Here is a 15,161-nt window from a genome sequence, read left to right on the forward strand (position 1 = left end):
GGGGAGGTTGAGAAATAGATAGTAGGATAATATAAAAATGGATTTCAGGGAAGTGGGATATGGTGATAGGGACGGTTTGCTCAGGATAGGAACCGATGGTGGGCTTATGTGAGAGCAACAAAGACTTATGGGTTCTTTAAAAGTAGGATATTAATATTAAATTCAATATATTTTTTTTACATAAATAGCAATATTTGTGCACGCCAAATTAAAAATTTGTGGAAAAAAAAATCAAAATTTCTCATGGAAAGCACCAATTTCGGAATAAATCGTGCAAAAAAAATTTCGCATTGTTTCAGAACTTTAAACTTACGATATTTAGACCTGAAAAGTTTGAAACATAAAATATTATTTCTTTCTGTGACCTTAACAATATTTCGTGTCTACGCTATTTGCAGATCTCTATCTTTAATAATAAATTTACATAATTGAAGTCCTGGATGTCATTTTTTTTTTTTTTTTTTTTTTTTTTTTTTAATTTTGAAATTTTTGCTTCTGATTTCAGAATTCAGTGGATTTGCAAAGCCACTGTCTTGGAAGAAGAATGTTTGGGAACTAGATACGGAAATTCCAGATAACAATGGCTTTCAGAATGAAGATTTAATTGTTTGGATGAGAACTGCTGCTCTTCCAACTTTTCGTAAACTGTACCGTCGTGTTGATCACAGTAAAGTAGGCTTCACAGATGGCCTGCCAAAAGGAAACTACTCACTGTCTGTCGAGTACTGTAAGTAAAGTAAATACTAGTTTACATGATTATACACACTGTAGAATTAATAACATTTTAATATATTCACTTTCAGATCTGTTTATATTAGTTCCCTGTTTCAGTTAGCTCATAGGTTAATTGTTTAAATTTCATTCACTAAAAAATTGCAAACAGAACAGTAAACATCCCTCAGTACTAGTAACTTAGTTCACAAATTTAAGTACAATTTTAAGAATGTGTCAGTTTAAAATAAAGGGATTATAATAATAAATAATAATGCAACATATTCAGGAAGTAAGTAGAGTTCATTTTCAGGTCTAGAGGTAAATTCAAATTTTGCATACATCCACTGCAATGTTTAGTTTTAACCCTCCTGCTACCAAGGAGAGTACTAGAATTATCCCCACTAATGATTTTTTAGTATTGTTTTCATTTTTGTCTATATTTATTTTTTAAATTCCTTCTATTTGTCTGTTATATGTTCACTAACATTTTGAAATAAGAATAACATAAGTAATTCATCTACTGTAAGAAGTAATTCGCTTTCTTCATGTGGGGTGATCTTGCTACCCCTCCTTGGTAGTCTGTGTCATAAAAATTTCAGGATATTAAATTCGATCTGTAGCTTAATTTTCTTCATTTACGACTGTGTCTGGTTCCAAATTTTTTTCTTTCGTGTTATTTATGTCATTATTCATATTATTTATATTATCATGACCTTTGGTTTCCAAATTTTTTTTATTCCTGTGTGTTACAGTTATTCTAACAGCGATTTTGTTAGAAATAATTATTAGTGGACCTTTCTTTCGAGATGACCATTGTAGTATAGGCGGTGTTCGAATATTTAAATTTCAACAAAGAAATAAATTTTGTTTTATTGAATTTACATTTTTATTTTTTTATTTTTAGAAGTTTGTATAGATTTTTATAATTTTTATTTCATTATAAACAGAGCTTTTGAAGGTATTCATGGTTGTATAGATTGTATTCTACCTCAAGGCACATGCCCATTGTGTGGAAGGAGAGAAGATGACATTCACATTGTTCTTGAGTGTCAAAATACTGAAGATATACGTAAGAAATTTATAAAAGAAAAATTCCTTCAAATAAATAAAGAAATAGCTATAAAAAAGCTCATGAACATTAATAACATAAAATTGCAAAAGCAATTAGGTTTATATCTTTTTTTGGTTAAAAAAATTAGATTGGATAGAATAAAGGAAATAGATGTGAACGAAAGTAATTAAGAAATATATAAATAAATAGTGAAACAATTGTAGTGTATGTGTATGTGTATGTGTATATATGGTTCTTTCTTTTTCTTGTTATAGATGTTATAGATTGTATTCCAATATTTAAATTTCAACAAATAACTGAAATGATTTCCAGTTTATGTTGTAGTACTGTGACATTCCTAGACACAAAATTGTAAAATAAATATTTATTGTATTATGTATTTCACTTGTTCAAAAATTGAAATTTTATGTTTATTAATGACATCATGCATGGATTGGGGCCTTTGCACTGCATTCTAGAATGTAGACACATCCGTCTTGAACAGTTCTGAAGAATAGTTTTTTGTAATATATCGAACAGATAGGTTTCCCCATTCTCCTCTCCCTGATGACGAAGCCGACATGTAGCTCCAAAATAGATGTTTCTATTTCTCTACATTTAGGACACAGTGCAAATACCCAAATCTCGCAGCACTTCGGTTACCATGAAAGTCTAATATCATACTTATTAATGTCATATGTATGCTGTATTCATTAGTTTCATTTTCTTTAACAGCTTACAAGGTAACCAAGTTTGAAGGTACGAAGAGAATGATCCTGTCAACAACTTCCTTACTTGGTGGCAAGAACCCATTCCTAGGAATTGCTTATATCGTAGTAGGTTGTGTGTGCCTTCTACTTGGTATAGTTTTCCTATTTATACACGTCAAATGCGGTAAGAGGTAAGTAAATATTCAATTGCTTAATTACAGATATTTTTATAAACATTATTGGAATATTTCCTCCCAGAATTTCTTTTTTTACTCTAAAATCTATACCGAGAGTTGTTTTCCCATCTCTAAAATATATTCTATTACATTTTAACTGCTTACGATTATAATTTTACTTAATTGATGAACTAGTGGACTTACTCGTGTTAAATATGTTAATTTTACTGTAGCGTATCAGATTAATTTTCAGGTTCATTATTCTATAACAGAGTCTATGAAATAGAATCTGAACAAAGATTTCATATCTAGGAGACAGATTTAAATGCTGTTTTAAGTCATTCAAAAATCACACTACCTACACCTTTACCTACAATAGAATAAGTTGGAAAACAATTGTCTTTTGAATACCGTACATCAATTGCTTTATGAATTCTTTCCTAAATCTCTGTATATTAATATCATTATCTGTCTGCACTTTGGAGTAGTGGTCAGCTTATCTGACTGCGAAACTAGCAGGTCCAGGATCGAGTCCTGGTTCAGACAAGTTGCCTGTCTGAGGTTTAAGAGCAAATGCTGGGTAAGTTTCGGTGCCAGACCCTGAGCTCATTTTGCTGTTACCTTCATCTTTTATCCTTCCTGTCTGCCTCCATACTCATGTCTTGTCATATGGAGCAAACAGAATCCGACCTAATGGATGCCTCAATCATCATCATAATCGCCAGTAAAGTAGGCAGAGGCGCAAATGGCATATATGGCAATATGTAGACTGTTAGAAAAAATATAGTTATTCAGACTTTACCTTTCCTTACATAATTGATCATTCTTAGGACATTGTTACTTGTTTAATATGTTTTACAATAAAGAAAAATTGAATAAATCGCGTAATTCTTAAGGTTTGACTTCCTTTTGTAAAGACTTAGAAAATAAATTTTCTTCTCAGACATATCGAATTGTGGTCTAAGTATTGTGTAGGCTGTTTATTGAATACATATAAATACATGCAATTTAAAATTTAAATTATATTTTCAAGGCAAAGGCTTCAGTTTCTTTACCACTTCTCCATTTTTGAGTCCTCACTCTAATTTATCTAATTTGTATGGAATTTAATGTGGAGATATTTAAAAAAATTAACATTTCTGGTTGACTTAATATTTGTTCACTTAGGGATTAGCACATTCCTCCTTTTACAAATATTTGCTTAATAACCATGTTGAAAAATGTTGCACCTTTCAAACTGACATAAATATATGTCCTTGCATGAATAGAATTGAAATTAAATTGTAGATATAAAAGGAAGAACTTCAACAAACTATGTTTTGAATCTGTAAATATTTCAGTGCTTATTTGTATTCCTGAGTCACTAAAAGCACACATTCAACTGAGTTAAGTTCAGGTGTGGATTCGATTCTCGCTTGGGCTAAGTACCTGGTTATGTTTTCAGTATGCAGTTCATAAATTGGTGCGCATATTGATACACAAGTTTGGGAGTATCAAGACACTTCAAATCATAACTCTATTTTGTTTATACAAACGGGAACTGCAAACTAAATCTGGATCTGCGTTAAACTGCTCATGATAGAATTTTAGATTTAATGTCAGTTAATCAAATAGGGTCATGTATAGATAATTTAAAGTGCAAGTAGCAAGAAGAATTCGGAAGAGGAAACAACATAAATCAATATTTATGCTGTGATATGTTTTCAGGTAGGCATAATTTATGTATTTCGTTGATAAATTTAAATGGAACCAATTGCTGCATGAATACTGCAGTAGCTCTTACTGCATTTGCTTGTGAATCCACCATAGTCTGATGCTGAACCAGAGTTGTCTACAATTTTCTACATACAGTAGTGTGCCTTGCATATAAAAGTATATAAATTAACTAATGGCCTGATATGCTTGCTCTGTATGAAACACGTTAATTTTTACTTTAATTAAGAACTTTTTTTGCTTCTCCTTAAACGAATGTTATCTTTGTATTTCAATATTTATTCATCAACTACAGATATTTCATTTAATTTAGTGATTGTTACATATGTTCCTTGTCACACTAAACGAGTTATTTGAAGCCATGACATACATAATGCATTTATTATTATTATTATTATTATTATTATTATTTTTACAGAGCTGTTAAAGCGAAGCTGCACAGAAAAAGTGCAGGCGTCTGGCGGTCCACTGCTAGCGTGGTGACAGGCGAGTTGGCATCCATGTCTCCGGCACTTGTGCATACGCAGCAGTGTAACACTGTGGCTGGGAGGAGAAAGGTCTTAAGTCGGTTTTTTGTGAAAATGAGATTTTTATATATTCTGAAAGCGGAAACAATCCTCTGCAATCTGGTAAAATGGTTAAAGTCAAATAAGACTCCTGACTGGATTTATAGAGTGTTACCAAATGTCCTAAGTACTTTTTGAATCGAGCACACAGAGAATAAAGGACTTAAGAATATTTCATACTTTATTCCTTACAAACCATCACATGTTTACTTTTCATGCTTCCCTATTAAAAAGCTCTAACTTGTAATTTAGCCATTTTATCACATACTGATACCCTTTCCTTTTAAAACTTTAAGCACCAGGGTAAACAGTCCTATAATTGTTTAAGACCCATTTTGCATTCCTAATAATTTACATTTCTCATTTATTTTGACATGAAAAAGGTCTTATGTTTAAATAGTCCCTTCTACTCAATTTGGGTCCTAGTCTTTAAAGGGCTTAAGTGCGGCTATTTTGGAAATAATCAAGAAAATTGTTAAATGAGCAACATTACCAATTTTAGAAGAAATATAAACAAATAATATCCAGGAAAAACCTCTTAATTAAAAAAACTCTATAATTGACACCAATTTCAATCTTTCTCCTGGCCACAGAGTCAATAGTATAACAATAAATGTGCGATAATTTGAACTTACCATTCTCAGAGTCAATGCTGGAAATGTCCCCATTCTTCGTCACACACAACTGGCATCGTCTGATGAAGGAATGAGTAACGTTTTGAAATTCCACAGCACTGATAGCCTCGATTTCTTCACGTATATAGTCCTTTAGTTCATCTAGAGAATGGGGATTTCTCCTATATACCCTACTTTATAGTGCTTCAGTTTCAATAACTTTGTTGCATTTCTGGCAGAAGACACAGATACTCCAGTTTCCTGTGCTAAACGTTTTAGGGATTTCTGCAGGGTATGTTCTAACCTTTCACCAATTTCATCTAACTTTTCCTCTGTAAGAACAAAACATTGAGAGAGGTTTCGAAGAATATTCACAGTAGGCACTGGTCTGTTTGGAAATTTCTTCGAAATTTGCGTCGTGTCTTCGCACAGGATTTTTTGCATCTTATATACCCATTGTACATAAACACACGCTCACGTAATGAATATTTGTTGTTTGGCATTATACCTCAACACACAATAATTAGTCAACTGTATACATTAACATTTACACACCTTTAAGAATGACGATGTATACGTGTATATGGCACAAACGATATTCTCCAACTGAAACTAACAAACAACTGCATAGATAACGTGAGCGGCGCAGCGGACAGTGCGCACACGCCAGACTGCTTCGTATGCACAAGTATTGGAGACACAGATGCGAACTCAGCTGTCACGACGCTAGCAGTGGACTGCCAGATGCCCACACTTTTTGGTGCAGCTTTGCTTTAACACCTCTGTATTATTATTATTAGTATTATTATTATTATTATTATTATTATTATTATTATTATTATTATTATTATTATCATCATATTCATCATCATTATAATCATCATCATTATAATCATCGTTATTATTATTATTATTATTATTATTATTATTATTATTATTATTATTATTATTATTATTGTTATTTCATTAAATTGGACAGTTAAATTACTTGTTTTTAAAATAAACAAATCTAGTTATCTCTTGCATTACAAACATTTTGTACAAGACAGTGCATGCCTTCTTGTAGAAATGTGTCATATGAACACCATATTACGTAAAATGTATTCCAACATAATGTACAATAGCCAGAACTTACTTTATTGTCACACAGTTTACAATAATGGTACATATCAATCATTAGCATTAGAACAAATACTATATCTTACAGTATGTATTTATTACATTCGGGATTATAAGTTCTCAAATGCGCACACAGAGATACATAATTATATTGTGTACAGAGAAGAATCATGTGTAACAGAAGTCTTGGCTTAAGGTTATGACACCAGAAGAACTGACCAGAGAATTGTTCGAAACCTATTATAAAAACTCAAAATGTAACTAATTGACTCAATGTGTTTTGCATTTCACCATTGATTTCTGTTCACTTTATGTATTATGCATTCTTCTCGCTTGTCTACTATATATTCATGTTTGTACTGTTGAGACCATTATTCTCTCTATATAATATTTTGTTATTATTTGTGGCTACATAAGTAAAGAATTGAACAGTTATTGTTTTAAAAAATTGTTATTGTATTTTTTCTGTAAGTTGTCCTTATTCACATGAGCTCTGCAGGACTACATGAACTTGTAAAATCATTAATACTGGTGTGAAAAGGAAACTTTTTCTACAGTAAACAGGTAGATAGCATGTCAGAACTGTAGGATACTAAAATCTTGTACTGCTTTCGAAATATGACGAATTATTGCAGCATTGTAGCACCAAATAGAGTATAACAAGGAATTAAGATATCTCCATTGAGGTATATATTTATAGTTTGTTACTTTCTATTAGAAAGTGAAAGTTGGGACATTAGACTTTTTCCATATGGAAGTATACTGAACGTTCATTATATTCTCAAATTTTGATCAGTTTTACTTTTTATCAGCTTCTTAATTGTAACTGCAGGATTTTAAATTGAATAATAAATGAATAATTATTTTTAACATGGAGTTCCATGGCTGCCTCTTCGTCTACATTGCATTGTAAACCTGTCTAGTTGAAACTATATTTTCCATTACATTTATGTATGGTAAATTGAGATGATAAACTTAGGAATGGGTAATTTCTTTTAGTGGAATGTTATAAATGTTAGATGTGATACATTTGATTTATGTTGTTAAATACTCCCTTGTGACTCAAGAAACGACTTTCAAAAACTTCATTTTTGACACACTTCCAAACTTAATTTTTTCTTTGTAAATTATATGTACATAATTTCAAAAGTCTACATGGTAATTTTACTTTTGACTGTATTAAGGCGTAGGTTGTATTTGTGTTGGATAATTGGTGATGATATTAATAGATATTATAATATAACCGAATCTGTAAGATTTCTTAAATGAAAAGCAGGATAAGTCAGTATTTTACACTGCAAAATCCAAATTCTAGTGTATTACTTATTCCCCAAAGTCTCGCATCTTTAGCAAAGATTACTGTACTGTCAGTTAGGACTTGGAAGAAGTCGTTTAAGTCCATGTATCTCCAGTAAGTGTAAGATAAGGCTTTGCATTTTCTTATAATTATTTTATCAGTTTCCTCTGTCTTTAATCATCTGTAATAAGATGGATGTGCCAGTTCCTTTTTCTCTGTTTTCTATAGGTGATCTTTAACCCTACAGTGTCCCACTAGTGTGCCAACAACCGATCTTAAGTGATTACTATGTAGTTTGGACAATTTGTATAGTCTGCTCCTACTGGTTCTTTAACACATTTGAGCTCCTATAATCTTCGTAAGTTTTCAAGTAGTATTTTTTTAAATCTATTTGTGTGGAATGTATTTAGATTTCTGTCACTTTTCTACTCTACTTTGCTAATAAAGCAGGGAATCTTTAGGGATAACAGCCAGCAAATCTGAAGGTACACATTACATATAATGTCTAGAAGGATCACGAAATGTAACGTCATCGTACGGTTAATGTAATGTTATTGAACTCTGAATGCGATTCAACAACTATAACTACATTTACCTGATAAAGACTATATTCCCATATTATAACATCATTGAGCAAGTAATTATTTTTTTCTTCTTAGATTTGGCACTGAGTACAGCTCAACTCTTTCATTGTGCATTAGTATTCACTAACATTATTAAACATTTTATCTCTCTGTTTTTGCGTGTTACACAAGAGAGTGATCTTAATCAACATACTGCAATGCATTTGCTCTTCCAGATTTGACACTCACTCAATATTTCAATCTAAAAAAGCTCCTGATAACAATTAGTGGTTTCTGGCCTGGTTGCAGGTTTGCGTAACCATCTGTGTATTTATATTGTTTTACCAGAATCGTGTTTGAATAAAATTGTTACTTTTTGCAATAGCATTTCAATTGATTCTTTCTGAGCCGCTGTTCATTTAACGGGGACAGAACATTCGTTTTCATTCGGTCCATTGAGGTGTGGCATTTGCACTCTGCCACCTAGCTGACGATCAAAATTCTCATTCACTTCTTTTGCGCACTCATCTAATGCAGCATTTTCACAAACGGAGCCAATAATCTGTGTATTTCGAATGGTGGTGGCAGTCAGTGTGCAACCTAATAACAGCTGGTTCTGTATACTTTATTTACTGTCACAGTGTGCAGTTCGATGGCTCCTTTGAACACTCACTTAACAAATTTACTACTTCCTACACAAACACCTCTGACCATCCCACCCTGTCCCCCATCCGCATGCTCACAATTGCCATATTCAATCATATTCTCATGCTGACGGAATTCTTGGAATTCGGAAAAGATGTGGCAACACTCCTTCCACGTGGATATGAAGGGAGCCTGTCAGTTTTTCTAAACTAGGGTTCTGATTGGTTACTAATAGGTGAAGACAAGATTTCCATCACAGTAAGGAAGACATTTATTTATGACAACCAATTAGTAGGGGATAGTAGAAGGTCTGTTGGCAAAGTCCTTTCTGTGAAACTGCACTCCATGATATGAAATGAACTTTACATAGTTATCTTTCATTCGTAATTTCGTTCCCTTACATTGTTACTTATTTCTTTTGGACTTAAATCTATATTGCAGGGTTTGAAGGTCATTTTCAAACTGTGAAATTCATAACTATAACTTCAACTATCTATAAATTATACTACAAACTGCCACTGCGTGTATATTACAGGGATAACAGTGACACAAATATGTTACACATTGTAAATAAAACTTAAAATTTAAATGTTTCTTACTAATTCCATTAATGTTTACTTTATGAAATTATATTCGTGTGTACGTGTTTATATATATATATATATATATATATATATATATATATATAACCTGAAATGACCTTGACGTCACCACCGAAATAACTCTATTTATAAACGTATGTATATTTATTATGTTACACTAATGTTTATAACACACACAATACTCATGCATTCAAATAAATTTATAAATCATGTTGAAACTTACTAGATATAATTTTAAAATAATTACGTCGTATAAGTAATTATAAATCCTAAATGAATAAGGCTGTCTTTTAATTTGTTATGAGTAGGAAATTTTAAATTGTGTTTCCAGAGACCTATATTTTTATATACTATGTGAGCACACACATCTATAAATTCATTGACAGAGTTTATGAAGAACTAAAAAGATTCAATTAGCATCTTATTTAAATTTATGATCCTGAATTATGTTAATTTGTCATACTTGTTACTTACAATAAATTTTAACGATTATGCAAATGTCACAATTACTCAGACACAATGTAAAAAGTAGTTTTATTTTTCTCATTTATTTTAACCTCTCCCCATTTTGTAACTGGAGGTGACAGTGCAGTATAGACAACATTCATACAGAGGAGTTGCCACATGAATGTCGCAGATTTTGTGTTTGTTTTTTCACGTGCATGTATGCGTGCAATTACGTTGAAAGTAAGAGGGTACATGTCCTGGTTTTCTCCCCTGTATGCTATAGTGTGCCCATAAAAGATTAAATACAGCCATATAATATTTTATGCTCGACCATGCCGAAATGTTGTAATTATACACATGGTAGCAGACCTTTAATGGACCTCATTAAAGTACACCTATTTATTAAAGTTCAGGTGTTCCACCAATCAGAAAACACCATTGTAGCAATATGAAAGCGCAAGTATCGATTATTCTCGGATATGCAATCGAAAGACAACTAGCGAAACATCACAGAGGCTGGAAATCCAATACTGTCGCAGAAGGTTATGTTCTGTTACTATAATAATTAGCGTTAATTGTAAATGAATCATTTGTTTCAGAAACAGCACTTCTCCCTCCAGTAACATTTTTCAGGAAATTGAAAAAACGTTCTGTAAGGCATATTTTATTGTTCACACTTGTGGTATTTTTTTCATTTCATCATTTACTAAATACAAACATCCTGACATCTTGCTTATTTGAATGAGTTCAATACCCACATTTACAGAATTTGTTTAATTTGGAGGAGATGTGCTGTTTCTGAAACAAACAGTAGGAATAACAAGTAGATTCTCAATGTTAATAATCTTAAATTAATATAGAAATGCTAATATAAGTTAGAGAACATGTTTTAAATCCATTCATTCAAACTTCACAGCATAACCTGCCTAATAATCACAACTTAAAATGCAGAAAATATTACTTGCAAAGAAAAAGAAGTTCACTAAGTTTCTGTCAAACAGGACATTTTTAATTATGTCAATAATAAATTCATGATGGCATCAAAGCATACACACAACATTACTCTTCCTTAGTATGTTTTCTTGCATCACCATGATTAGTCATCAGTTGATGTCGTTGGCCAAGTATATAGTTCATTATAAAAATCATGATATTCTGTTGGTTCCAATTTCTTAATGTCTGATAATTTCTTTTCATTTAAAGCCACATAGCCATGTGGATAAGCAGGAACACTGGGCAGCATAGGAAGCACACTTCTAGAAAGGAACAACTTGAAAGTATGAACAGTCAGGCCATCAATAAAGTTCCTTCCTGAGATATGATCCACTTCATATTGGAACTCCATAAAGTCATTCACATGAAACGTTACTTTCTGATCTCTTTTCACTCCTCTTCCCATGGACTCAATGGACAGAACAGATTTCTTGAAATAGATCTTCCACCAATGGTTAAAGTCCAAAATGTCTGCAGTTTGTACCATTTGAACAGAGAATCTGTTGTTCTTATTTGATGCAACTATTAACTCTATGTATTCTTTTATTGAATAGATTCTGTCTGATGTGCGAATCTTCCTCTTTATAACACCAAAATCTCGATCACAGGGCATGAAGGAATGCCCGCGAATCGGAAAATAATGGTATATTTTTTTTAATCTGCCAGTAGTAACAAGAGTTTGGAGAAATCGAACAACTGTGTTATTCCTATTCTGACCTGGGCAGCTATCAGAGAAGATGTGTAGGTACTTTGTTGTGTTTGGTAACTCGTTGCTTATGTAATTTAAGATAAATGAACAGACTTCATCTGGACCTTTTTTAGCCAGTCCCTCGTGATATATGTACAATTTTGCTGTGTTATCCCTCAAGTTATATATATTAAATACATTAACATTAAGTTGCCTGAGATAGAATGCTTCCTGCACAGGTATCTCTGGCAGATGCAAATTCTGCATATAATCTATACATATTGAAGCAGTTTCATTGCCTTCTTTGCAGAGATTAGAACAATATTCCATTTTTTTTTTTTGTGAACTTTTTGGCTCTTCTTTTATGGACAATAAACTCTGCTCCTGCTACACGTTTGGCGTTATCATTCAGCGATGGACTTTTCATCCTTACCGATAGTTGTTCGCATGTACAGCAGGTATCAATTTGTGGCCTCCCAAATGATAGACTGAATCGCTCCTTAAAAATTTTGCGGTATAACCAGTAGGATACCTGTTGGTCAGGATACTTCTCCATAAAGGAGGCATGCATTAATGTGATATTTAACCTCTCGCTCAAATATTCTATTTCTCTTGATGAGTAGTGAGATTTTTTGGTTGGATATGAGCGTATGTGATCTTCCACTAATATACACACTTCCCCAGAAGTTGCATTTCCAGAAGTGTTTTTACCCCTCAAATCCTTTGGAGATCTTCCAAGCAGTAACAAAGATGTTAGACGACGAATGCGACCCTTTGTCACACCATGCAAGTTTAGAAATGCTTTGGCACACACTTGTTGTCGTCCAGAACTACATGTCACATAATACTTGAAATTACGCGAACGTGGCTTCTTTGGTTCATCTCCCTGCGGACGTCTCCTTTTAACTTGCACTACTTCCACTAATGCTTGTAAATACGAATCCTGTTCGTCTTTAGTTTCTTTGGCATAAAAGTTTGTAAATATTTCTTCTCAATCCCCCTCCAATAATCTTCCAAAGCACTTCAATTTACACCTGAAGGAAAGAGAGATTATGTTATGTGACGAAAAGTATAAAAGGAGTAAATATGGATTTAACATATTATGAAACATGTTACATTGCAAAGTATGATTTTCATAACAGCAACGCTATTGAACAGGTAAACATTAATACTGTGGCATACTCACTTGCAATCATTTCCAATTTTCTTCTTTGCGACCACCTTAGAAGCATAGTTGATATGTTCTAACCCCTTTACTCTTCCTCTTTTCACATGTTCTCGTTTGTATTCAACACTTTTAAATCCTCTCTTTCGTTTTTTCACCACGGAGAAAACAGCTCCCTCATCACTACTAGACGCCATGTTGGAATAGTACTATTGGAGGTAACTAGCAGCGCTCCTTGTGGAGAACAGAAACAGCACCTCTCCAGGATAAGTGTTGTTACTGCACAAAACGGAAACTTTCGACTAAGTTTGCAAGCAGCAGTTATGTGATGAAAGTGTTGTTTCTGCACAAAACTGTAGCATTTCAGTCAGTAATTGTGATTGTGCTAACAACTCATATACCGTCAAACAGTGGAGAAGTGTTGTTTCTGAAACAAACGATTCAAATAATATTCAAATAAATTCAATTTGTCATGTCGTTTTTCAATGTCTAAATCAATTTCAAGGTTATATCAAGATTAATGTTTATTTTACTCTCTAGATTATATCAAGGTCAATGACATTTGTTTCTCGGAAAAAATCAATACTTTCGCGTCTGCGCACATCTCACAGTTTACGAGATATTGAACAAGGTCAGTTCCGCTCCCCAGTCAGATAAGAATAACATGAATACTTATGAATAATTTCAAGTTAGAAATATGGTCGAGCATAAAAAGTCGTATGAAACTTGCCTATAATGATAATTAAGACGCTCGTATGAAAATTATGAAACTCGCTTGCGCTCATTTCATAAACATACTCGCGTCTTAATTACTACCATTATAGGCTCGTTGCATAATGTACTATTTTCTTGTATTTACGACTATATTGCGTGCACTACTCTTCACCTTGCTAGCAATGCTGGCTGGTGTCACTGTTTCACTGGATTTTTTTTTAGCTGTGTTACATCATAGCAGGTTTCATTATTTTGAAGTGTTGCATCAGGAGCATGTGAAACATTATGTTCATCAGTTATGTTGGAGAAATCAAGTGATCTAGAATTGGAGTCTGACTTAGTACAGAATCTTTTGTGTGTTTAGTGTTGAAATAAGGTTTTGCTTCTCATATTTGTGATATTAAAAGTATGGCAATTGAAGGAATCTGCAGTTAAACCTCAAATACAATGGACCAATCATAGATGATTCCTTGTTTGATCACTTAATATGAAAAATTGTAATATTAAAACAGCGTCATAAAATCTTGTTAGTTTAAAGTATTACAAATTTGTTTCTAGTAATTAATTATGAAACAACTATTCTGCATACTGTGATGTGATAAATAATTCAATAATACATTGCTTCACCTTGGTAACCATATGCTTGTATACATACCACTGCTTATGTAATATACTGTATACAAGCTGGCATATAGCACACAAAATACAGCTCTCAACGAGTTCCCATGTAATGTCAGTTCTGCTGCTAGGAGCTGTGTTTCGTACCACATAATTGCAGCAGGACACTTGAATGACATTGACATTTGAGTAAAAAAGACCTTACTGTTGCTTATTAAATCCTCCGTAAAGTAGTTATTGGTAATGGATGCCATTTCCTACCGTCTCTGTCTCAAATATATTAAAGTAAATGTGATTCTTAGTATTTTTTAAAAGATATTACATATAAACCAAGCCACTGTCTTCTCTGTATTTGGATTCATACAGCAAATATTTTCGAATATAAATAAAAAAAACTACATTTTATGTCTCACTGTACCCCTTTCCTCTGATTGAGGTTCTCGCTGAAATGTACATCTATTATCAAACAGTACATCTCACTTGACGATATGTATCAGAGGAAGAACAACTGTTAGTATACATCTGAAGTCTGATTAGTGTAATATGTAGCTAATCAGTGATGTATGCAATGGAAGGGGAAAAGAACTGGTCACCTTACTGCATTACCTCCTGGCCTAGTTTCCTCGTGAAGGATTCCTTATTGGTATCACTTCTGAGGGTCAGACCAGTTTTCGAACAGTGATTAAACAACTGTGTCCTTTTCACTTATTATTATAATGAGATATTGCAATAGATTAAAACATTATGTTGCATTTCTCTGAATGTA

General features: G+C 32.7%; 1 protein-coding gene across 7 annotated transcripts in view; it reads left to right on the forward strand.

Annotated features, from left to right (window-relative positions):
• Positions 1–15,161, forward strand: part of Cdc50 (cell cycle control protein 50A) — a 74,460-nt gene that overhangs the window by 18,032 nt on the left and 41,267 nt on the right. For all 7 annotated transcript variants that reach the window (XR_011334323.1, XR_011334319.1, XR_011334321.1 and 4 more), the window contains exons 6-7: positions 506–727; positions 2,501–2,666. Coding sequence is in view for 2 of the 7 variants with exons in the window: in XM_069837523.1 (XP_069693624.1) it covers positions 506–727; positions 2,501–2,666 (388 nt within the window). In the remaining 5 variants the exon portion in view is untranslated. The remainder of the gene's footprint in view (positions 1–505; positions 728–2,500; positions 2,667–15,161) is intronic.

The sequence above is a fragment of the Periplaneta americana genome, chromosome 10 (assembly GCF_040183065.1).
Source record: "Periplaneta americana isolate PAMFEO1 chromosome 10, P.americana_PAMFEO1_priV1, whole genome shotgun sequence".
In the NCBI taxonomy this organism is placed as follows: domain Eukaryota; kingdom Metazoa; phylum Arthropoda; class Insecta; order Blattodea; family Blattidae; genus Periplaneta; species Periplaneta americana.